At 41.1% G+C, this 24428-nt stretch overlaps 2 protein-coding genes and 1 long non-coding RNA gene across 3 annotated transcripts in view; 2 read left to right on the top strand and 1 right to left on the bottom strand.

Moving 5' to 3' along the window:
- Positions 1 to 24428, top strand: part of LOC306970430 — a 441258-nt gene that overhangs the window by 186941 nt on the left and 229889 nt on the right. The window contains exon 2 of the long non-coding RNA XR_013793393.1: positions 947 to 1096. This is a non-coding gene — a long non-coding RNA (uncharacterized lncRNA). The remainder of the gene's footprint in view (positions 1 to 946; positions 1097 to 24428) is intronic.
- Positions 2020 to 13618, bottom strand: kiaa1191 (KIAA1191 ortholog). Its single transcript, XM_079565818.1, has 9 exons — positions 13440 to 13618; positions 11305 to 11404; positions 11160 to 11225; positions 10796 to 10971; positions 10070 to 10181; positions 9762 to 9889; positions 8824 to 8927; positions 7207 to 7391; positions 2020 to 2863 (listed from the first exon to the last, which is right to left on the bottom strand). The coding sequence occupies exons 3-9, from the start codon at positions 11182 to 11184 to the stop codon at positions 2652 to 2654; spliced, it is 942 nt and encodes a 313-aa protein (XP_079421944.1). The 5' UTR covers positions 11185 to 11225; positions 11305 to 11404; positions 13440 to 13618; the 3' UTR covers positions 2020 to 2651.
- Positions 15635 to 24428, top strand: part of pof1b (POF1B actin binding protein) — a 42766-nt gene continuing 33972 nt past the window's right edge. The window contains exon 1 of the mRNA XM_079566330.1: positions 15635 to 16373. Within this exon, the coding sequence (XP_079422456.1) occupies positions 15903 to 16373 (471 nt within the window). The 5' untranslated portion in view covers positions 15635 to 15902. The remainder of the gene's footprint in view (positions 16374 to 24428) is intronic.

Below are 24428 nucleotides of genomic sequence, written 5' to 3'. Positions count from 1 at the left end.
GGACAACATCGCCACAACATCGACACGGAAATACAGAAGTTTGAAATGTTACGTTTTATAGGCTGAGTTCACGCTGAACAAATGGCTTGTTATTGAGATGGAGGACGGCGAGGGATTCTATATGTCACATTGCAGATGTTTTGGCTTGGTTTTTGTCTTTGTAATTACCGCACCTGTCCATATGAAACAGATTTTGCCATAAGCCAAGAGACTAATTTGACAAATGGAGACTCCTTGCCACAGTTTCTTGCCCTCCATCTGAAATTCTAGAGCGTGAACCCAACCTATTTGTCTGAGGCGCAAATTGCCATCTCTCATGGTGTATGTGAACAACTTACAATTTCATTTTTTTTTAAAGACATCAAGACAATTGATCGTTTCAGTCTACTCAGTCATGGTCGTTACAGCCACAATGTAACACTTTCACATACTGGCCAAATAACAGTCTTCAACTTGAGTGCAAAAATCAAAGTCAGTCAGTGGCGCACACAAATAATAACGTCATTCACGAAAACGTTGAAACTTAAAAAGTCCTACATCGAGCTAAATCAACTTCTCTTTGTTTCATTTGTGCAGATTTGAGTAAATTAGTCCCGTCTCCCTTTCCCGCGCTCAAAACTGGCAAATGTGACGGCCATGTTGCGATTGTCTGAGCAGCGGAATTCGAACAGAAAAGTCACGTAAAAAAAAGAGGGATATAGATTTCAATAAATAAAAGCGCTAAAATATTCAAAACAGATATTAGCTACAGTCACACGAACGTGGATAAAAGGGTAAGGGTCAGGGCATAGGCGAACCGGCCGGTATCTGCAGCAGATTGTGCCAAATTGGTCATTAACAAATTCATTTTTTATAATTCCTCTCAAAACTGATCAAAGCATCTCTCCAGCTTTGGGCACCGAGCTAGCCAGAGCCCGCCCTGATAAAAGGAAATTTAAAACAAAAGTAAATAAGGGCGTTCTTCAGTAGATTATGAACAATCACAATATGGCCGCCAGAGCTGGACATTAGTTCCTTGTGTCTTCTACCATTTTCCAACATAAAAACACAAGGCACAAGTAAACCATATTTAAGACTTTACACCCATCGACGGTGCGTGGTTGGTCATTTCTCAGCTTGAAAGTAAATGTCCCGACTGCTCAATAATATTACAAGGATTTATTTATTATTTATATAACAGTGGCCTCCAGTAAAAACAAAGCCTTGTTATTCTAGTCAACTATTCTAGTCAACTTCTAGTCAAGTCGACTTTTCTTTCGATTTCTTTACGTGACGCATTTCGGCTGCTGATTAGATAAAGATCTCAATATAAACAAGCTATTTCCTTACTCATACATATGTAAGCTAGAGCAATCTACACTACACTACGGCTACTGTATTCATAGGTGGCGTTACTATCATTATTTTTGTTAACGAAGCTAGAAAAAAAAAAAAGTAGAAATCTATGGAATGATTCTGGATGGCGAAATGTTATGAATCTGCCTCATCGACCCAACATAACGGCGACTTCGATCGAAAACATTACAACTTCACTTATGACCTCTTCCAATGCATCTCCAGCCTTTAGCATATCGTATCATTTGGGGCAGCAGTAATGCAAATGAAAAAAAAGCAGCAAACAAAAGCAACATTTCATAATTGGACTACAAAATAAAAAAAAAACCTATTCTTTTCAAGTTTCCTGAGAAAGTAGTTTTAGATTAGAATCAAAGCTTTTTTTCAGTTTTTTTTGTTTACAGTCTGGTCAATTAACAACCAAAAAATAATAATTGAACGTACAATAATTCAAGTGTGTTGGTTCGATCAGGTATAAAGTGCTTTTTTTTTTTTTTAACAAAGAACATTTTTCATTTTCAAAGAACCTTTTTCTCCAATTTTAACATGCTGCACCTTCTCTCCAAAAAAGGTGCTCGATTTGCATTTCATCTACAACCAAGCCGGACCAAAGCGGGTTTAAGAAAAGCCTGGTCCCAGCTCCCATCTCCCCTCACATTTTGGTCATTGTGTCGTCATTTTTCATTTATTTGGGTCGAATGGTCAAAGGGACGTCCACTGTTCGGCTGCATTTACTTCTACTTTACACATAATAAAACTTCACTAACATTTGTAAATCTACGACCAGAAAACAGTCACGTCCTCCTTCACGTACTGGTCTTTCGTTGTTAGGGCCCCACTTCAGTATATTCTCATAACGCGAACAGGCTAAAACTAAGCCAGATCAACTTCCACCTTCTTAAATCTTCATCGGAAGTTTTTGAAACAAACACAATAACGAGCTCCTTCTGGAACTAAACTAAGTGGCAGTAGCTCCGACAAATGTTTTCACAAACGATCAATAGTTAGTGCCGATGTCATGGTATATTTCTTCAACCACATCACAAAACCTACAGAATTAGCCTTTACGCTGTCGTACTACAAACGTTTGGATGTGGTTCAGGTTTTGGTCCGAACAAAAAATGCCACAAACTTCAGGAAGGAGGGATTTTTTGGAAACACGAGGTCCTATCATTTGTGTATTTTATGTGTCGACGTTCGATCACAAATCATCTCTTTCCGTCCGTCTGGAATAACGACAAAGCAGAAGACCTTCCTAGAGCGTGAACACGACCTCCTCTGCGGGTCGGAGCGGTGTGCGCGTCAGCCGGGTGAGCTCAGAATCCGGACGGCGTGAGGACGTTCATGTCCCGGTGCTTGAGTTTGTGAGGCCGCCCGCCCTGCCTGCGCCCCTCCACGCTCGGGATCTCCAGCTTGGGCGGGTTGACCTGCTGGGGGGTCGGGTCGGCGAGTCGGGTGGCCTGGGACTTCATCACCTCCATCGGGCTGGGTTTCTGGGCGCCGCGGTACGCCTGCAGAGCGAAGCCGGCTGTGGATACGACAGAGAGAGGTTTCAATGGCGGGGATTTGAATGGTAAATGAGTACATCACAAAAGAAATACTAATGTGAAGGTTATTTGTCCCCCCCCCAACCCCCAACCCACCACCCGTTTACTCCACTGCCCCCTACTGCTGCCTGGGAGACAGTACAAGAGCTAAGAGAATTTGGTGAGACAATGAAAAATACAAGAATAGAAGCACTGTTCTTTATTTTTTATGGAGAGGTTTATATAACCATATTTATTGCTCTCACCCAACATTGGGTTGTGAAAATTGGGAGATTTTTTTTTTCAAGTGTAAAGGCCCAAGGAACAACATTGTCGATGTTCTTTCTTGCCTTGTATCTACCTGATGAAAGAAACGTATAAAACTTATAATATTGTTTCTTTGATATTCCATAAATGATTCCGTTTACCATTGAGGACAAAGAAAAATGTGCAGTTTTAATTGTTGAAAAGAATGACAGAAGTAGGAAGACTGAACAGTAGAACACTTGAGCTCAAAAGTGAGGACAAAGGGTCAAAAAACAATGGGAAACAGGCTATATTTAAAACAATTTTGGATTAAATTGAAACACTTTTGCATAATAGGAATAGAAAATATGATATGCCGAAACAAGAATGTACATGTTATCATATAATGATTGTAAGGTCTACACAGGCCTATAAACTTTGTTGATATTATTTAGTCACATGGTGTGAGTAACATGTCTCCGTGGTAACGCTGAGGGGAGGGGCTACTGCATATTTTCTGATTCTGCAGACTGGTTCAGAGCTGTGGACGTCCATGTCTTTCCTTTAAAAGAAGGTTTACCCTCAGGACTTGTCTGGGTTCATGAATCAGCTATTAATTATTTAGTGCAAAATCAAGATTGATCGAAATAGTCGTGATTACTTTTTACCACATCAGACCTTCCCTAAACAATAAACCTCTCATTCTTAATGTGAACCTCTTTTTCACCATCTGAGCCAAATGAATTCTGTGATCGAGGAATCTTTTTATTCGATGTTAAGAAAATGTAATTGGCTTTAAAAAAAAACCAGAAGTACGAGTATGAGACGTTTAGGAAAACAAATCTGGTCTCTCTCAGCGTGAGATTTATGTACAGCAGTGCTTCTCAAACTTCCCGTGGTCTTTGTCGCCCTCTAGTGGTCTTTGCTTTGTTTGTCTTTGTGCTGTGTCTTTCCACTTCAACTCTGCAATGATCTCCCAAACAGGCCAGCATTTACATTTTGCCTTAACACCTCACAGAAATGAATGCTTTACCCACCATTTACAAAACCATTTCCATTTTATTCCTCAAACTCTAAACAATGGGTGTTGGTTCTACAGCCACGGGATATTTTTGAGGATGACAAACCTTACGACAAACGACCTTATGTAGAAAGTTCACGGACAAAAGGAGGCCAAATCCGGACAGTTTTTTTTAAATAAGACCCCTGGACAGGTATTTTGCCCCTTCATATTCAGTCAGTCTCCCTTAGCAGCCCACACTCCGATATAAGTCATGCAAAGAACTCCGTGATAATATTCCTCAGAGTTTTTAAGTCTACACACCTTCACACCTACATCAAACCTGTTCTGATCCCGTCTGTGGTTTCTTAACCTCTTAACCGAGTGCATTTTCTCCAGTTTGGCTTTACCCAAAACTAAAGGCTTCTTGAAAAAAAGCGTCAGAATAGCAACAAAAACAAGTGTAAAAGATCGACAAAATGTGCCAGAAAAGCCCTGGCCTGTAAACTGTCATGAACTTTTAGATTTGGGTAAAGCTGAACTGGAGAAAAAGGGCTCAGTTCAGGGGCAGGTAACAGGTCAACACATGTTTCAAGTTATATCACCAGAAATCTCAAGGCTGAGGGGTTCAACGAAGCTGCGAAAGTCAAAATGAAGCAGAATAATGGACCTATCTGATTTGATTCATTGTGCAACGCTGCTCCCCGAAGTTCAAATGCAACTTACTCCAAAATTAAATCACGTTCCCAACTTTGAAAACATCAAAATGTAACTAAGCAGACGCGGGTTACCTACCCAAAGTCATCCTCTACAACAGACTGTAAGTGTGCAGAGAAGTGTCCCCTCATGTGCGCCTCCAAACGCTGCTTTGACAGTCGGCTGTTGAGAAAGTGACCCGAACTGCTCCTGTGCCGGTCTTATATGAGACTTTGGCTGGAACACGGACAATTTGTAAAAGTCTGAAGGTCCACTCCAGAAGGTAAACTCCCCCCCCACTGTCCAAACACTGGCCAATTCAACTCAAACTCTGAAAACAGACACTACTGACCCATTTTCCCCACGATACGAGATTACACTGCTGTGTGCAAAACGTCAAATGCAGCGTCTTTATGAATGATAAATACAATAATAATATTCCTAAAGTAAAGTCATATTAACCTCTTTCCCCACGCCTTGCATTTTCTCCAGTTCAGCTTTACTTAAAGCCAGTGTCAACGCCTCATTTGAAAGCGAAGACTTACAAAACTGATCTTAATGGATCTTTATCCTGGTGCTGTTGCCATATTGTAATTTTTTTCATGTCCTTTCATTTCATTTTTGGCTCTTTTTTGTAGAATTTTTTCTTCAGGATAATGCCAATTTGACCCGATAACCGATAATTTTGCATGTCCCGACATCGATAACCGATAATGACACCGATAATTATGTATATATATTTGCACTTTATTTTGTGACAAGAACTCAATGTAACAGTTCACAGTTCTGCCCAAAATGTATTAACTCTACCCAGCAATATACAAGTGTATAAATATAAATCAAATAATGAGTTTTACTTTGGGTTTGGGTCTCCACCTTTTTCTAAAGCTGTTTTTCTACAGTTCCATTATCTGAGCAGGTCTGACTCTGTTCATCTGTGTCACATCTTATTAAAAAAAAAAAAAAAAGAAAAGAAGAATATTACTACTACTACTTCCTTCTTAGTATTTTTCTTTTTGTTGACATCATACTAATGAATTCTTAGGTACAACACTGGAATATAGACAGTATTATAGTATTTCACTGAGTCTAGAGGCGTCTCTGACATGAGAAAGAAGTGATGCCAAATCTGTGCCTGTGACAGATTCAAATTTGACTAATAATACGATATTACAGCACCAAAACAAGACACTCTCTCCTGCATTGGGCTCATTTATGCATTTGTGCCTAGCAGCGGCTCATTTCATCAATGTTAAACTTCTCTCGTTCATAGCAGTTCAATCGCGGGGCTATCGTCTTTATTTTATCAGAAATACAAAGAAATACATCGGTTTAGGCCTCGCTCTGTTCGAGTAACTTACGTGAGCGCAGGTCTGCGGTTCGCATTTCCTCGTCTTTTTCTCATTTTGTTGCGGTGCTAATGTTGAAGTGACTTCCATGTAAAAAGTCACGGAGAGCGCCTGCACAGCGCTGTTTTGCTGGAATACTCTTCGTATTTTTCAGCTAAAACTGTGCATAAGTCGGCCGGGGGGAGCGTATATCTGCTGCTGTAAATGTGCTGTCCTGAGTCTGCAGCAGCTCCGGGCTGCAGGACGAGCCGGGCGGCGCCGCTGCCGAGAGAAAGGCAGCGAGCTGGAGCTGCAGATTCAATGCAATTTGAGCTTTAAATTATCGGGCCTAATTATTGGCCGAATTTTTTTTATCGGTTTATCGGGGATGCCGTCAAAAATACCGATAAATGCTGACATTGTATTGTGCATGTTATATTAAATATCAATTTCAGTGGCAGTGTTATAATAATGTTTTAACAAATCACAGGAGGCGGGTGTTGCCCTTTTTTCATGGTTGAGCACCTGCCCCTCAAAAAGTCTGCGCACGTAACAGGTTAAAGTCGAGTTCTACATTTGCCGCTCGCCAAGAAAAACAGACTAAAGACACGCTGCATTTTGACTGTACCAGAGTGGTTATGTAACATTTGTCCTGTGTTTGTCTTTTGGCTTTACCCAAAACTAAAAGCCTCTGGACTGGAGCTTACAGCCAATAGACCAGTGTAACACCTCATTTTACAGACCTACAAAACTGATCTTAATGGATCTTTTTCCGGGCACCGTTGCTGTGTGATCAGCTTTTCCATGCTCTTTTTCATTTCATTTTTGTCACTTTTTGTTGCTCTTTTGTTGCGTTTATATCCTCGTTCTTTTCTTGTTTTTGTCGCTATTTTCAAGAAGCTTTCAGGTTTGGAATAAGCCAAACTGGAAAAGATGTTTTCGCTTCAGGCGGGGGTTAAGAGGTTAAAGTCAAGGTCTACATTTGCTGCTCGCCAAGAAAAACAGAATTACGACACGCTGCATTTTGACACTGAACTTTACCAGAGTGGTTATCTAACCTTTGACTTGAACTTACCTGTGTTTGTGGACTCCGATGCCACAGACCCCACGTCGGAGGTGGACTTGTGAACGATCGGACGCGGAGCAAACACGCCCCAGCGCTCGACGGCGCCCCCCGCTGGGTCACCTGTGCTCATGTCCACACTGGAGCTGGAGCTGGAGGTGATGCTGGCCTCGGAGCCGGTGCTCTGGAACCAGCCTCTGCATGACACAGAACGTACGTGAAAGAAACGAGCCATATTTGTACCTCCACTACAGGAGAAGACGTTAGCTTTCGGCTGCTTTGAATTCTAAATAATCATCAGCCAAGACAAGCAGTCAAAAGACAGTATTAGGAGGAAAAAAATATGAACAATAAAACCTCAACAGTAGTCTGAGCCTTTTGAACTTAAATTAGTGAGTGACAAAACATTTCTAAAGACAGGTGCTAAATAACGAGTGCACGCTGAAAAATAAAATATACTATTTTGCGGCCATGTCCAGCCGATAAGGTGCTGGGCACCGTTAAACGATACCATGGTATTGAAAAATTAAAGTATCACATTTTTTTTACATATAGATACAAAGTTTTCATGCCTGTTGGGTCCAGGGCATAGATATAAGATAATAAAGATGAGTGGGTCCCGTTCAGGTTCCCGAGTCCTGTGTTAATGGCCGCTCTGTCTGCTCCTGTTCCTTAAAAGGGCAAAAATGCACTGAAAACACTTCCAAATTTCGGGCTGATAAACAAAAACGAGCGTGGTTAAAAACATTTCACCTACACCAGCGTGGTCACATGGGTCATAGCGATTTTTAGAAAAAGAAAAACTCTTTGGAGCCAGGCTTTTATACCGTTCTTGGGACGTTTGAAGTCCCATTAGAATCAATGCCCCCAAATGTCTGTTGGAGTCGCCCCTGGCCACTAGGGGGTGGTATTACAGCAATGTCAGCTCCCCACCATCAGGCCCATACAGAAGCGCATTCCTCACTGATTGGTCCCTGGGACAGCATTTACCTCCCGCCTTAACCGAGTGCACTTTCTCTAGTTCAGCTTTACCCAAATCTAGAAGCTTCTCGATTGGAGCTTCCAGCATATAGGGCAGTGTAACCCCTTATTTGAAAGCCAAGACCTACCAAACTGATCTAAACCGACCTTTTTCCTCGCTTTGTTACCATGTCGTCACTTTTTTCCCCATCTAACTTTTGCCAACTTTGTTACTTTTTAGATGCACTTTCATCGCTTTTTTGTATGTGTTTTATTTTTGTGGCTATTTTTAGATTTGGGTAATGCCAAACTGGAGAAAATGTGCTTGGTTCAATTAGGGGTTAAGAGGTTAAAAGGAAGGTACCTGGTTGTTTCAGAAATACTATTCTATGTAGTAAATCAACATTATTGTTCTGTTTTCTGGTTCTAGACAACCAATATTTTAGTAGGTATCATAAAGTATCGTTCAGGTATCGGCGTCATAAAGCAAGTATTGTTAAAGTACCGATACCCATGTGTACCTATGTGGGTAATTTTGCACAATTGACTGTGCGGCGGCTCCACTGTTGCAGGTACGCATTTAGCACATGAGCAAACGCTTGGTAAATGATCCATTCATTTCAAATTATTATATGATCTGTAATTCTCATCAATGACAGTATCTTGTACCTGCGCTGGTGTCGGGGGGAGCTGTGGGGAGTGTTGGATGGAGTGGACTGGGCCGAGGAGTTCTGTTTGTCTTCTCTCTGCTCCAAGCTCTGGATCTGCAGCTTCTGTCGACGCAAAAGAAGAGAAATACAAGCAATTTTAATTTCTTTGTGACAAGGAGCTCCAGACCCAAGTGTTTTGTAATGAGTGTAATTAAACCCACACCTTAACCAAGGACGTTTTATCCAGTTCAGTTTTACCCAAATATTCCAGCTAAGACCAATGAATCTCATCTAAGCTTCCTTCTCGTTATGATTTTCACAATTTCCCCTTTTTAGTTGTGTTTTCAGCACGTTTTTGAGGCTTGATCACAGTTTCATTACACAAAACGAAATGCGGCCAAAACGCTACAAAAGAGCGATGAAAACGTCATTAAAAACCGCAACAAAACAACTAAAACATGATAACACAAACTAGGAAGAAGCTTACATGAATTTTGTCTCCGCGCAGTAATCTTCACTTTACTGTGCGGATGCCAAACTACTCTTACTGGTATTATTACGCCTTACAATATAGTTCCCCCTTTTATCTGCTTAGAAAATCCACATTGTTTAATTTTGTGTAATTATACTTTGTAGTGGAACACTTCACGTAACCATATTTAAATAGGGAAAACGTGGAAGAGCTTGGTAGCTTCTATCTTGACCTGTTTTGGAGCTATAGTGGAGAGAGGGAGAGGCTAAATGCTAACGCCGTCTGCGCTGTGTTTACGTGACTGAAGGCACGGGGGAAGATCAGACAGGTCCTAAAGAACTCGTCAAAGCTAAGGTAAGAACATATCTCAGTATGTAAAAACGGTGGCCTATTCCTTTGAGGGTTTTCATTGAATATGAGTGACTGTTGAGTGACAACATTTGGGGGAAGTACAAATTGTGTTGTTTCCCTCAGCTTATTCTGACCTGCAGGGCTTCGGGCATGCGGTGGGGGAGCTTGGTCTCCTCCGCGGTCAGGCCTTTGTGGGGAGTGTAGCTGGTGTCGCTCAGCCCCGCCCTCTGCTCGAACTTGGACATGCTGTCGTGGGTGTGCTCTGCAGGACACAGGGGACAGACGCAGGAACAAGACAAAATGAACCATTGAACACACCTTCATTTACCTTAGGTTCATCGTAACGCACACACACTCGGGTGAACGTTGTGTAAACAGGTACAAATAAAAGTGACATACTGTTCTAATTCAACACAGAGCTGCATAATGTGCTGGGTCTTACTCGTGATGAGGGAGTTCATGATTAAAGAGGACGCCTTGGTCTTCACTAAAGCCGGTGGCCTGGAGGGGGCGCAGTCCACTGCAGATCGGATTGCTGTGGGGTTGTCATCCTCCTGAAGAAGACAGAAGTCAGAATCCTGAAGAGCATTTACGGAGCATTGATAGATAATGTCCAGGAGAGACTTGAGCTTTGCATTTAAGACCTGTGTACTTCATACTTAACTGCATTTTTTTCTCAACTGGATAAACAGTATAAGGAAGTTGCTAAGGAAAGCTACCAGGCTATGCTAAAACTTGTCAGAGTTCATCCAAGGCAAAGAGCCTGAGCCTTTTCACCTCATAAATGATCTACTCAGGTTATATACACGGTACAAGGTTTACGCAGGGAGCAGGAAGTCCAATTCATTCATGCTGTGAAACGTCAAAGTACAATATATTTAACGCACCCAACATCTGCAGGGAAAAAAGTGAAAAACTCACAATTTTAAATGTATTTTAAGACATCATTTTTGGGTATTTTAGATTAACTTTAGAGTAAAAAAAATAAGCACTGAAACTAATTGGAAAATACAAAATAAATGTAATGTTGGATTTAAATGCTTCTTAAGGAATTGATGACGTTATGATGTTTCACTCTCATGACTTGTAATTGGTTGATGTCCCAACTATCCAATGGAGAAAGAAAGAAAACATTCCGCTGCCAGGCCACTCTGAAGGTGCCTCTGACCTCGGCCAGCTGGGAGAACCTCCTCTCGGGGATCACGGGGCGTCTCCACAGGTTGTTGATGCTGATGTCGTGTGGCGGCGTGGACATCGGAGCCTCCAGGTTGTCGTCGTAGCTCAGGGCTCGTCTGGTCATCCCGATGGGCAGCTTCATACCGCCCATCCCCGAGCCCTCGATGGCTGCGGGCACAACGGACAGCAACAGCATGTAAGAATGGTGACTTACTGCCAGATTAATTACAACAAAATGGTCGCAATATAAAGAAAATAACTCCCTAGCTTTAAGCAATGGTATCTTACATATTGCATTTCCTAAAAACAAAACAAAAACATGAACATAACAAAAGGTCAAGTTCTTTAAAACTCACCAGGGTAATCGCCAGCACCAGCCATGATTTCAGCACCAGTGGACTTGGATCAACAGCAAAGTCGTCCTGCGCAGAGGGACAGCGGAGCGTTTAGACACAGCGGAGTTTAGACACTTTGGAGAGTTCTCTTTGGTGAGGCTTTTACCTGCAGCTCGTCGTGGAGTGTTTTTGGAGGGAGGAGAGCAGCGTGCGTTAGGTTCTTCGCAGGGAAGGGGAATATGAAGCCCTCTGGTGATGCATTGTGGCTAATCAAGTAAAACGACAGAGGAAAAAGTCGTTACAAAATTTGACACAAAAATGTTGTGCATATTGGATTTGTAAAGATGATCATTTCAGAAAAGTCAACCAGAGACGTTTTTTCTAATACGCAAACATAAACAAATCATATTTTCTCTGCGCGGACTCTGGGCATTGGCCACACACTCATTTATCTCTCTTCTTATTGTCTACAGCGGAGAATCAGGACAGTAGTTTGGCAAATAGACAAGAGTAAAGCCGTTGTCCGGGGCCTTTTTGTCACAAGGAGGAGTTGAATCCTCACTTTTCTCATGAGCGCAGTTACTTACAGTAACTCCGGTTCTCTGAATGTGCACTGTCTAACACGAATTAGGCGACTCAGAGGCTAATTCTCAGAGGTCAGACAGAAACAATCGTCAGGTGCAGATTTCAGTTAGCTTTAAATCAGCGGTTCCCAAACTGTGGGTCAGGGACTGGAGGTGAGAGAATGTGACCATTTGCCATTTTAAAAAGTGGAGAAATAGACTGGTGTAGTGCTAAATCCCAGTCTCACAGTGGCTTAGTGGTTAGTGGTGTCTCACGCAGAGGGGAAAGGCCTGAATTGAGGTCATTTTGTTCCCCTTCTGCCCTGCACTACTGCACAGTGGAGCCGTTTTTGACCCGCAAATGGGTTCGCTCTTCGTCGAATAACCATGGGATGCGCAGGTACTGTCGGGCCCCGGCTCTGCGGTCACCTCAGGCTTACAGTTCAGTACAAGCTATTTTTATAATTAACTTCATCACTGCCAATCTGCACCAGGCCATTTTTTTTTCAATGTTTTTGCCCAATGTTTGCCCCATTTTTCCCAATTTATGCCCAATTTTTGCTAATTTTTGATGATTTCTTTCCCTCATTTAACCATATTTTTTTACACAATTTTTCCTCATTTTTGCTGCAATTATCCCTCAAATTGTTACCAATTTTTCACACATTTCTTGACATTATCCTGATATTGCAGATTTGCAAATCTTCCACACATTATTATGTTTTCTAGTTCTTGACGGCAAATATTTTAGTATGGGAATCTTCAGTAAAGTCTCTCTGCTCATTCATTCACATTCTGGCCATTTCATTGAAGAGCATCTGTATCCACCTGACTATTAACATCTGACCTGGAGACGGCTTGGCTTTGATTCTGACTTAATGGCAAAAGACTAAAATATAGGTCAAAATGGACGGCAAAAAATAGAAAGAGATCAAGGGACTTTGCGTTACATCTGCAGCGGGTTTCATCCGGCTTGAACCGGTAGATGGAGGAGAACACCGAGCATTACGTAATCCCCGCTGCAGCAGAGCGACACTGTCATGGCAACAAACCAACAACGTGTCAATAAAACACAGCGATATATCGACAACCTGCTCAAGCCAAACGACTGTCCTCCCATTGCATAATGCGGTTTATTTCGAATTGTACTTGTGTAACCTGACGAAAACAGGTTTAAATAAAGGGCCAGGTGCTTCCAAAACGTGGCATTACTTCATTATTCCTTGCTGCCAATACGAAGAAAAAAGCCCCCGAAAACAAAATAAAAAAGAAACGCAATTTTCCTTGTTTAAATGGCTTCCGTACAGACAAAAACAGTGGAAACAAACATTTCAAAAGGCCTCACTTTTTATTTCCCCACTACGCTCAATTGTTATACACATATAACACAAACGAGTGGTGTTATTCAGCTATAACTGCAAACTGGAGGAGACAACAACGACATTTTGAACGCTCTGCGCTGGATGTCACTTCCAAAATGTGTCAAAAATCCATGAAAGACTGTTGCAGCATCCTAAACCATGCACAGCTCACCGCTTTCGAGTAAAGCCGAATTGAAACTTATGTAATGGTCTATCGCTTGGTGTTAAAAAACTACGAGCAAATCATTATTAAAAGCAACAGAAACGCCGTTGCCCTGCAAAACAGCGGATATCTGAAACACGGTCTGGTTGCATCGCGATTGATAATGCTAGCGGTCTTTTCGAAAGGATGCGATGGGAGGAAAAGACCGTCTTACCGGGTTACCAGCAGCAAACACGGTCCTAAAGCAAGCTTGCAGACGTCCCCGGCGCACTATTGTCCCCTAAATCTAACACAAAACAAGGGTACATTTGTAGAAAAGCAGCCATTATTGTTGTGTCGGCGATGGATTAAAAAAACAGCTTCCTTCCTTCCAACTCAACGGGATTTAGCGAGCGGGGTTTGTATCGCGAGAGTAGAGTTCAGTAGCGTTCTTTTGCTACGTGATGCTGACCGAGCTTTACCCTCTTAACCTCTTAACCCCCGTCCTTACCGAGCGCAATTTCTTCAGTTTGGCTTTACCCAAAGCTTCAAAGAATCATCAAAATAGAGAGAAATACGTCGATGAAAACGTAATCAAAAAGTCACCCAAAAAAGGGACAATAAAGGACAAAAACTTGACGAGATTTGACAAAAAAGCGACAAAAGAGCTGGAAAAGCAACAATAACACAATAAAAAAAAGCAAAAAAAGGGCCAAAAAATGGACAAAAAATGGACGGAAGTGCAACCAAAAAGTGATGAAATAGGTTAAAATACAATTCAAATTCTCTTGGTGACGGAAATGGTAATAAGACAATAAAATGTTGCTGAATTGTATGAACGTCTACTAAAGAGGTGCTCAGTTAGCTACTATCATCGTTTGATTTTGTTGCTAGAAATTGAACAGCTACCTATTTTAACAATACATACAGTAAATCACAAATAACAAATTAATTTTCAACCTTTATGGTCTCACGTGCTTCCATTTCTCAAAGTACCCACTAACTAAGGTGCAGCCAATTATTTAGAAAATGATCGGCTAAACCCATATTTAATGGCATTTAGTTATGTATAGTGTTAAATAAAATAGAACAAAAACATACTGATCAATAAAAAGAAGTGTCTTTTAAAATATTGAAATATTGTTTAGTTTATGCATCTAGAAGTTTTTGCAATGATTTCGTGGAAATGTCCTAATAAATTAACCCAATTAAGACTATTATGTGCACACCAGTTTACACTCTGACTCCGATGCAACTGTTTTAACAATGGGAAGGGCTAGTTTTTTAAATGGGTCACTTTCAGGTTGTAGAATTTGATGGCGTCACAATCTCATATGGACGTTTAAAAAAAAAAATAATAATAATTCAATTGACCGTGTTTTTTAACTCTGTCACCACTTTTGCAGACCAACACGTGATGATAAATTGATCTCGTTCATTTGTGCTGAAAGAGAGACATTGAACATGTTTTTTAAACATGTGGACGTCAGTAATAACAGAGATACTATACCGTAAACAGCATGTTTATGGTTGTCATTGTTGCCACCAAAGAATTCTTGGCTACAGGCTCTTTAGAATGGTGTGATGTCACATGAACACTTACTTTATATACTTTAACATCTTAAACACCAACTTAACTGTTCACTAAAAGGTTCTTGACTGAAGAGTCTGCAGCTGAAAGCTGAAAATGGAAATTAGCCTTTGGCTATGATGTAGTATGTTTACATGCATGTATTCTATGTTTGTTCATTAATATGCACTGTCCCAATCAAATAAATAAATAAATAAATAAATAAAAACTAGAAAACTGAACTAAACTGAGTTGTCACCGCAATTACGTCATGTTTTGTTTGTCACTTTTAACACCTTTTTGTTGCGTTTTCGTAGCTGTTTTGTGACTACAAATGGAAATTAGCATAGTGCTAAATCTGGTGCAGCCATAATTGCTTTTTTTTGGTCACTTTTTTGTTGCATTTTCGTTTACAGCAGTGCCTCATTTGAAAGCTAAGACCAACAAAACTGACATCCACTTTTTTGTGATGTTATCGCTACGTTTATGTCATGTTTTTGTCACATTTTTTTGATACTTGCACAGTTGCTTTTTTGTGGCTTTTTAATTTTGTTAGTGTTGCTTTTCTAGAAAGTGTTTGTCGCTGTTTTGTTGTGTTTTCGTCACTTTTTTACCGCTTTTTATCTGTCAAGTTTTTACAGAATTTTGGTTCACAGCCTACAGGCCGGTGTGACGCCTAATTTGAAAGCTAAGCTCTTGTAGTTTCTGAACTACTGGCAGGGATTTTCTGAAAATGTGTGCTCGAGCCCCCTCTAGTGGCCGCAAACCGCTGAACTTTTGAACCAGTTGCGCGAGTCCCGGGGCCCCTCCCTTCCTTGTGTACTCCCTTTTGCCTACAGCCCACAGGCAGCCAGCACCTCCTCCCCGCAGGACTTCGCTCTTCCTTTTTCCCAGGGTACAAGTCTGTCTGACGCGACTTTCCTCTCAGCCGTGTCCCGTCTAGGAAGCGTCCGTGCGGGGTTGGCGAGCGAGCTGCTCCACTGCTGCGCAACAACCAGAAACCAGCCAAACTCACACAACTTTTTTTTTTAATTATCACACAGGAACTTCCTAACAAAAAAACAAAACAAAAAAACAGCACCGCAACAACTTCCTTCTCTTTTTTGGCTCTGAACGGATTAAAAAAAAATGTCGGTTCAGACGCACAAGACGACTACCACCACCTACCGGACCATGAACATGGCATCTCCAGAACAGACCACCACCTATCGGACTTTGAACGTGGCGTCTCCCGAGCCGGCCGCCACCACGTACCGGACCCTGCGCGTGGCGTCTCCCGAGCCGGCCGCCACCACGTACCGGACCCTGCGCGTGGCGTCTCCCGAGCCGCAGGCCAACACGGTGATCTCCGCGTCCACTCTGCCCTACGCCGTGAACAACGGGTCCTACGATGTGCGCTACCTGGTCCCCGTACAGCAGCAGCAGCAGCCGCAGTACGTGTACCTCCAGCAGCCCATGGTCCAGCAGCCCATGATGCAGCAGATGGTGCAGCCCGTGTACCTGCAGAGCATGCAGAGCGTGCAGAGCATGCCCCACCTGAGCGTCAGCAGCAGCACCCACGACTCGGATCTCGTGTACCAGCAGCGGCAGACCCTGGAGGTGAGCCCGGCAGGAGCAGCAACAGGCCTGCTCCAGCACTGCCGTTTAACATATTACACCTGAACGTAGGACATTTTCTCCAGTTTGGCTTTACCCAAATCTGAAAGCTTAATTTGAAAGCTAAGACCTACAAAACTGATATAAATTGTGTTGTTGCATTGTTATCACTCTTTTTTTCATATTTGTATGCTTTTCACCGCTTTTTGACACGTTTTTGTTGCGCTTCATCAACTTAATTGTCTTTGTTGCGTTTTTGACAGTTTTTTGTCACGTTTTTGGAACTTTTATGTTGTTTTTTCACCACTTTTTCGTCGCCTTTATTATCTCTTTCTATGCGTTTCTTGTTTTCATTCTCATTTATTAATTGTCGCTATTCTGACATTATTTTCAAGATGCTTTTAGATTTGGGTAAAGCCGAACTAGAGAGAATGTGCTCGGTTAAGGGGTGAACGCAACTTCCATTCTAAACTCTCAAAGTCTCAGAAAGTTTCATGTCTCCTGCTCTATTGGCCTCTTGCATTCCCTATTACTAAGGTCAATTTTGTTTTCATGGTAGTTATCCAATATCACAACATTTTAGATATATTCAACTTCAGCCTCCACGCAGTCCCTGGTTTTCCGCTTATTATGCCATGTAAATGAGTAATAATGTAATTATAAAGCATTAATTACAATCGTACCACTGTTAAGGTTTAGAGTAGAGCGACTTTCTACTTTGTTTTCCGCTCTTTTGTTTACAACATAGCCACTTCTAGATGCCATTCTTCAAAATAAAATGTAACAAAATGCGTATACGTCAGGCCTTTTATTTGTCAGGACTGTGCTCCAAAATGACCGTCCCTTTCGAGGTGCATGGCCTGTTCGTTTTCCCGTTTTAATTTAGCAGAAACGGCCACATTTCAGTCTGGATGTGAGGAGGAATGTGTGCGAATATTCGTCCAGAGCTCGAGTTGAAAGCTCACCTCGGCACGGTGTGGACGACAGCTTTGCTCGTGGGCAGAGCCTCGTCAGGTCCATTCACACTAGATTATCCAAAGTAACCATAATAACTCAACAAAAGTCACAATTATGTCATATCATAGAGGCCATGCACATTATAGAACCTTGGACAAATCAATGGATAACGTTACAGACTTGGAATGCTAACTACTGCAGTGCTGTTACAATGTCATGACGTCACACGCATAACATTGTAAAAAGCCAAATGACTCATTTAAAAGTATGTTATTCTGGAAAGTGTAATTTTAGCCCCAGAACTACAGTTTGCTATAATCAGTGGTGAGTAAAGTAGCTACTTAACCTCTTTAAAAGTTAAGGTAAAGCGCTTTGTGACCATGTCTGTGAAAGGCGCTATATAAATGAAGATCTTCTTCTTCTTCTTCTTCTTCTTCTTCTTCTTCTTCTTCTTCTTCTTCTTCTCCTCTTTAACCCTCGCCTGAACCGAGCACATTTTCTTCAGTTCGGTACTTCCCAAATATATAAGCTTCTTGACGCCTGTAGGCCAGTGTAACACCTCATTTGAAAGCTAAGACCAGCATGACTGATTGTAATTTTTTTGGTGGAGCACACTGCAAAAAGTAATTAACTAGATCAGTATAAACAGCTCAATTTGAGCATAATAATCAAAATTTTAGTTGTTTTGACTAGTTAAGAAGTTCTTGGGCATTTGTCCTTGATTATTTCACTTGTTCTGAGATGTTTCTGACTCGTTTCGATACATTTCGTCCTTATTTCAGGTCATTTTCTTTGCCAATGGGGTAAGAAAATTGGTCTTTTCTCATTGGCAATTTGACTTTCTTATTTCAATCGAGATTTACCCTAGAACTGGTCTGAAATGTCCTCAAACAAGCAAAGTAAACTTGGTCCGATCAGGAAAAGTATCTAAATGAGTGAAAACCACTCAAAACAAGATACATTTTTTCTCATGTTTTTGTCGCTTCTTTATGCTTGTGTTTTTGTCGTTTTTTCATCACATTTTTGTCACTAATTTTGTGTCTGCTTTGTTGCGTATTTCGTTCGCTCTTTTGCCACTTTTTTTTAACTTTGTTGTTCCATTTTCTTCCTCGTTTTTGTCTCCACTTTGCCTTTTTCAAGAACCTTTTAGATTGGGGTAAAGCCGAACAAAATGTGCTTGGTTAAGGTGGGGGTTACGAGGTTCACTGCCGAGTTACAGCTTGAGCATAAAAGTCTGATTTACGATTCAGTAGTGACATGAATGATGAGAAGCAAAACATGAAACTATCCCAGTAATGCACAAAGAAAATGCCCGAAGAATAAAGTTCAAGACAAACGACACAAACTACATCTATTTTATTTGTCACATGAAGCTTTTGCCACTTAAAGATTTACTCACTGTGGAAGTGGAACGACTAACTTTTTTTTTACTGAAGAAAGAGTGCAGGTACTTCATTGTAAGTGTGTCTAAGGAGGAAAAGCACCACATGCAAAAATAACCAAAATAATAATAAATGCAAATGCGGTAGGGATGAAAGATATATTGTTATTGTATCGTCATCAAGATATGAACATTCAAGATATCAATATCGAAAAAGCAAGATATAAACGATATAGATTTTCAACAATAAAGCTGCACTATTTTGTATTATGATTTTATTTTTCTGAAAAATGCATTGGTTTCCAACCTAACCCATAGTTATATTTTTAACGCACTACACTATGCAGGGCTTAAATACTTACTACATATTACATAATTCATTGGCATTGATTGATAACATTGATAACCATTCGACTGACAACCATTCGCCGTTTGTAACTTGCTTTGTAGCAAACATTGTATATGTAATGAGACTGTTGTTGTAGTTGTGCTGCGCTTCTCTTCTGCTAAATTCTGTTTATTACATGAACATTCCCTTAAGTGCTTTGTAAGGGTGGTCCGTGTTAAAACAGACGCTTTGAAATGTAACAGGTTCCTCGTTAAAGGGGCTGGAAGCAAGTTCGCCATTTTATACTCACTACTGCCACCTCAGGCCATATGTGTAACTGCACCTTCTATATTAAGCTCGTGCATGACGGCAATTCGGGCCGAAGTGACACATTTTTGAGTAACCGTACAGGATTTTAGAGGCAGTTGTGGTGAACAGGTCTGAGCTCATTCTACACATTAGGACATGGCTGGAACATGTAGGGGAGGGAAATACTTAATTTTAACATTTTTAAACTCCTTATAGTCCCTTTAAGGAGGCAAATCCAATTATGATGTTGCTAATGTGTTAAATCACAAACGGGTACGTTGTGTTCACGTGTGCGCATGCTGTGTTCCAAGGCTCTCGTACTTTGTAATATGTCCTTTTGTACTATTGTTGTGATATCCACTTGTATTGTAATGATTTCGGGGTGGGCGTTTATAAGCTTTTGCTTCGGCCCACTCCTTTTGAGCAGAATTTTAACTGCTCAAATGAACAAATAAACTAAACTAACCTAAATATCATATCGATATTGATATATCTGGCATGAACATCGAGATATGAAATTTTGTCCATATCGTTCTGCCCTAAAATGCGGAATAACACAGAAAAGATATAAACAAACTTAACTTAAGCTCTAAACGACTGAAAACAAAGTAGAGAATAGTTCCGACATTGTTCTTTTGTACAACGTTTGTTTTGAGAAGGTTTTAAGAGCAGGGAGAGACATTCACGTGATTGTCTGAACCAGGACAGCGTTCCAGGTAAATGGCAGCGCCCTTATAACCACTTGTCTTCGGGGCTTGCACCAAAAGTAAACGATTTCAAAAGAAAATGCTCACCTCGGCACAAGGGGCTGAGCTCAAAAGCAAACAGCCTTGCGGACATTTCACTCATTCCCCAAAACCAGTTCAAGGAATTCACGCTATTACCGTTTTTTTCCCTCTATTCCGATGACCTGGCAACACCCTTGACCCTGACCTGTTTAAAAACCCGTTAAAATCTTCTCAGGTCAAAGATCAGAGGCAGGAGGACAAACACTGGCCTCAGATGCAGATTTCTACAAGGCCAGTGTTTGCATAGAAAACAGTGCAGCGGTCTGGGTTTAGTCCTCATGAAGTGCAGCTCATGTGGAGTGTTCCTGTGTTACACCTGCTTTGGGTCTTGTGTTGTTGTTTTTTTCTCATGTTGATCTATCTAAATTTTTGATTCAATTTAATGAATCAAATGTAGCAGTGGTGACGTGTGGAGCTCCATCTTTCATTCATCAGTTGCAGAAGCTTTCAACTCGCCATCCTCCCTGCACTTCCTGTATTTGGCCCATATATATTATTCAGATATTTTTGAGAACATGGCTTGCCACACTTAGCGCATTGTATATTCTCCTGTCATGTGATGTTAGTTTTGTTCCTGTGCAGAAGATGCCAGAGCTTGTGACGCCACCACGGAGCCGCGAAACCAGTCACACAGGTTCATAGCAGGGGATGTTTATGGCAGATGTTCGTGGGAAACTCTGATTTCATTTTAGATATGGATCTGATCTTTTTGTCTGGGGGAAAAAAAAAAGAACATATTGGAATCCTTATAGTGACGGGTTAGGAAGACATGTTTTGGTTGTCACAAGACTTCTGGTTCAGCACAAAAGACATTGGTCCAAAAGAAGAAGAGAGGGCACGTGCCAGGATAGAGCAAAAATAAAACCAGTGTAGTCCCACACAGGTTTTGACAATTTATTTCAAATTGTCGACAAATGATCAAGGGAGCTGGTGTCGATTAAGACTGCAACACTTTTAAGTCAATCCAGAAGTGTTATTAATACTGCTGCGTGGCTTCAGGGACATTGCAGCAAATCTGCAAAGGACCAGACTTGTTCCTGGGATGTCTAGTTTGTGTGGTTTGGGGCTCCTTCACTAACATCACTAACACGGTGGATGACCTCGCGATAAAGAAGGCCCCGGGTGAGTCTCCGTCACATGCTGTGGGTGTTTCCCCTATCAAATCACAAACATGCGCAATAGGCACAATGATTTATTTTGGTCCGTTTTCCTGGAGTAGACTGGCCCTTCGGTCTGGTCTGGTCTGGTCTTGTGATGTGAGGGGCCCGTGGCGGGGGCGTCTCAGTTCTCACACTCCTCTTTGAGATTTCACAGACTGAGATTGTGGATAAACAGCTGGGCCTGATGGACAGTCCTAATGTCCTCGTGTCCCCGCCACCAACACGCCGGCAGAGTGGTTAGCCTCTCGCCAGGGAGCTTGTGAATTAGACCCCTGATCTCTCTGTGTGTGTCCTCTCTGTGTACAGGGAGGATAGCAAAAAAAAAAAATCACCTGGCTACTATTTAGCCATAAAAAAGATATAATTTTATTAAATTGCAATATAATATTTTCTTTAAAGTCAACTTTCACGATGGAAACATAATATGCCTCATCTACAGGGGTTTCTTTCTAATTCATTGCCTAATGTATCAGTTAATTAATGTACTCAATTAATCAATTTCTTCTGGGTCAATATGCTTTTTGTCACGTGACAGTATGTACCATGATGCATGGGGGCCGATACTATTAATTTTGCGATACATATTCAATAATGGATTGCAATTAGTGGTGGGACTCGATTACAACATTTTCAATAAAATAAAAACAAAATGATTATATATTTATTCAAACAAACAAATATATTTATTGTCGGTTAAGCTTCAACAAACAGATTGGTGCAAAGTGCATTTATAGCTTGGTGTTTCAGGAACTCTGGTCACTCATGAAAACAACTTGTAAATAATATAGTGTCACATTATCTATTTTATATGGTAAAATAAATAAAGCAAAAGGGGCGTATTACACCGCCTTTAAGAGTTTAACATATGCTGCACACAACAGCAGTCTTTTCTACTGTCCCATCAGGAAAAAGATAAAAATAAAATGCATTTGAAGCCAAGTGAAGCGCCTTTATTGTCCCTCACTGTTGTGAGAGGATCAAAGATAGAAGATAGAAGAGATAACCGGTTATCCATTCAGTTGCATTCATAGTAATGATCACGAGTGGTCTGTGGAAGCCCCGCCCTCACGGGGCGGTCGGACCGGCCACGAGCGTCCACAGAGCTCCAGAGCCTGTCAATCATAGATTTAGGCTTCCACTTTTTGTTGTTTAATATACAAAAACCAGCATGGTTAAAAATATGTTAGATAGCCCAGCGTTGTCACGTGGGTCACAACGATCTTGAGGAAGAAGTTGGGTCTGGGTTAGTTGAAAACATCGGGTGTGGGTTGTTTGTACATTGACCCGCGCATCACTGACAGGCATAGATTCCCATTCAGCTGCAGTTTCTCGTGACTCATACACTCAAATAGAGGCGTCACTGTCCACCACTTTGATATGTGGGTCAAAGTCCTCCCTATTCATTCACTTGTTTATTTTACCAAATGAATGGCCTTGACATTATTGGCAAGTTGCTTTCTGTTAGAGCTGAACGATTTTAGAGGGGGGAAGACCTTTCATTGGAATCACAATTTTTCAATCTTTTTAGCCGTTTTCTGGCAGACTATAAAGATTCCAGAGCTTTGACCTGAGGAGACTGCAATGTGCAAACGACGCAGGACTAATTTCAATCAAATGGTTGTGTCTGTCAGAGGCACAGACTGCCTGCTCATGTCAAGAACTGTGACAATTACCACACCTTTATAAAGGTTCAACTCACTGCACTCACAGGCAGATCAATGTCTCTTGGGCTTATTATCCCACCAGTGACGAACCATTGTTTTCAGTCTTGTTTTGACACAATTTGCAAAAAAACGAGTTACTTTCGATTGTGTTTAATTAGAATAGAACATGTGGTGTTGAAATGGTTTTATAAAATATTGCAATAATAATGTTATCGCAATATTTCACAGCCGTATCGCATATCTCAAGTTACTTCAATATCGTTCAGCCCTATCACACACCAATAAAGTCAAGCCAAAACTGGATTTTTCGCAGCAAATTGTTCAGTAGAAGTGAAAAAAGGCACTTGTTAGTTAACGTAGCATGACGCTAACATTAGCTTCGTTAGCTTCCTGGTTAGCATTGTCCATTTTTTAAGTATTTATGGGCTGTTGAGCCATTTTGCTCCTTACCATGTCTTTGTATTGTTATGTAGTAGAAAAGTATATTCATAATTCAGCATTTAATGAAGTAATGGTGGAGAAATTGGAGAAGTTTAGTTTTTCTCTTCTTTGTTTTCCCCCTCTTGCTGCTGTGAACATGACCATGACCATGTCTGTACCTTTTGTAAGGTGTGATTGAACCTTGTATTGTGCAGCTCTAGTCTGAAGTAGTTAAATTAATGGAGTGAAAAAGGGTGCAGCCTCTGCAACATTAGGTGCTCAGTGAGGTCAGACTGACTTAACAGATTAAATTCTTTGGTGGGTGATCTCATTGAAAACACACGGCTGAGACTGCGATAATGGTAGAACTTTAGTCAAGATTCTGGAAAGAGAGTCATTAAATTTGTTTACTGCAGGATTGTGACTGCTTTTTTTTAGGTTTTTTAAGGGCAGATACGTTTTTTCACACCAGAACGCTCCATAATTTTATAATATTGCCGTGAGTGAAAGTTTTTGTGCAGAAGTTGTCAAATTGTAATAACCTGTTTTGCAATCTTCAAATTCTAAACAGGTGATGTTGTGAAAAGGAATCACTTTGTCAAACCAAACCGACCTATTTCCTTCCTTGCAAAGCCCCAATAGTACGTGGCATTTTTGAATCATAACAGTCTCTGCTCATAAAGATCAGACAGAGCCGGACTTGTTTTTGGGCGGTGGGTTCAGGTGGAACTATGCACTGGGTGTGTCTTAACAAAGCCAGGGGCGTGCCTCAGGAAAGTCCTCGTAAAAAACGAAACAAAACTGTAAATCATGACTAATTTACAGTTATAGTCGGACAAGATGCTGACGCAGACGCGACGCAAAGGTGGAGCAAAAGGACGGTCATTATTAACAACCCTTTAAAGGCCGCAGTTGTTTGGGTTATAATGTCCTCTGCAGAGAGCTGTATTATGTATAAAAGCTGCTAACCCTGTAGTTTAGAGCTCTCCAAACATGTTGTCAAATGATCGTTGTAGTAGTAGCTTCATATGACTTTTCTTTAAAAGAATTG

Source organism: Gobius niger, assembly GCF_951799975.1.
Source record: "Gobius niger genome assembly, chromosome: 11".
NCBI lineage: Eukaryota > Metazoa > Chordata > Actinopteri > Gobiiformes > Gobiidae > Gobius > Gobius niger.
The sequence above is the reverse complement of the archived record's forward strand: the minus strand, read 5'-3'. Positions and strand labels throughout refer to the sequence as shown.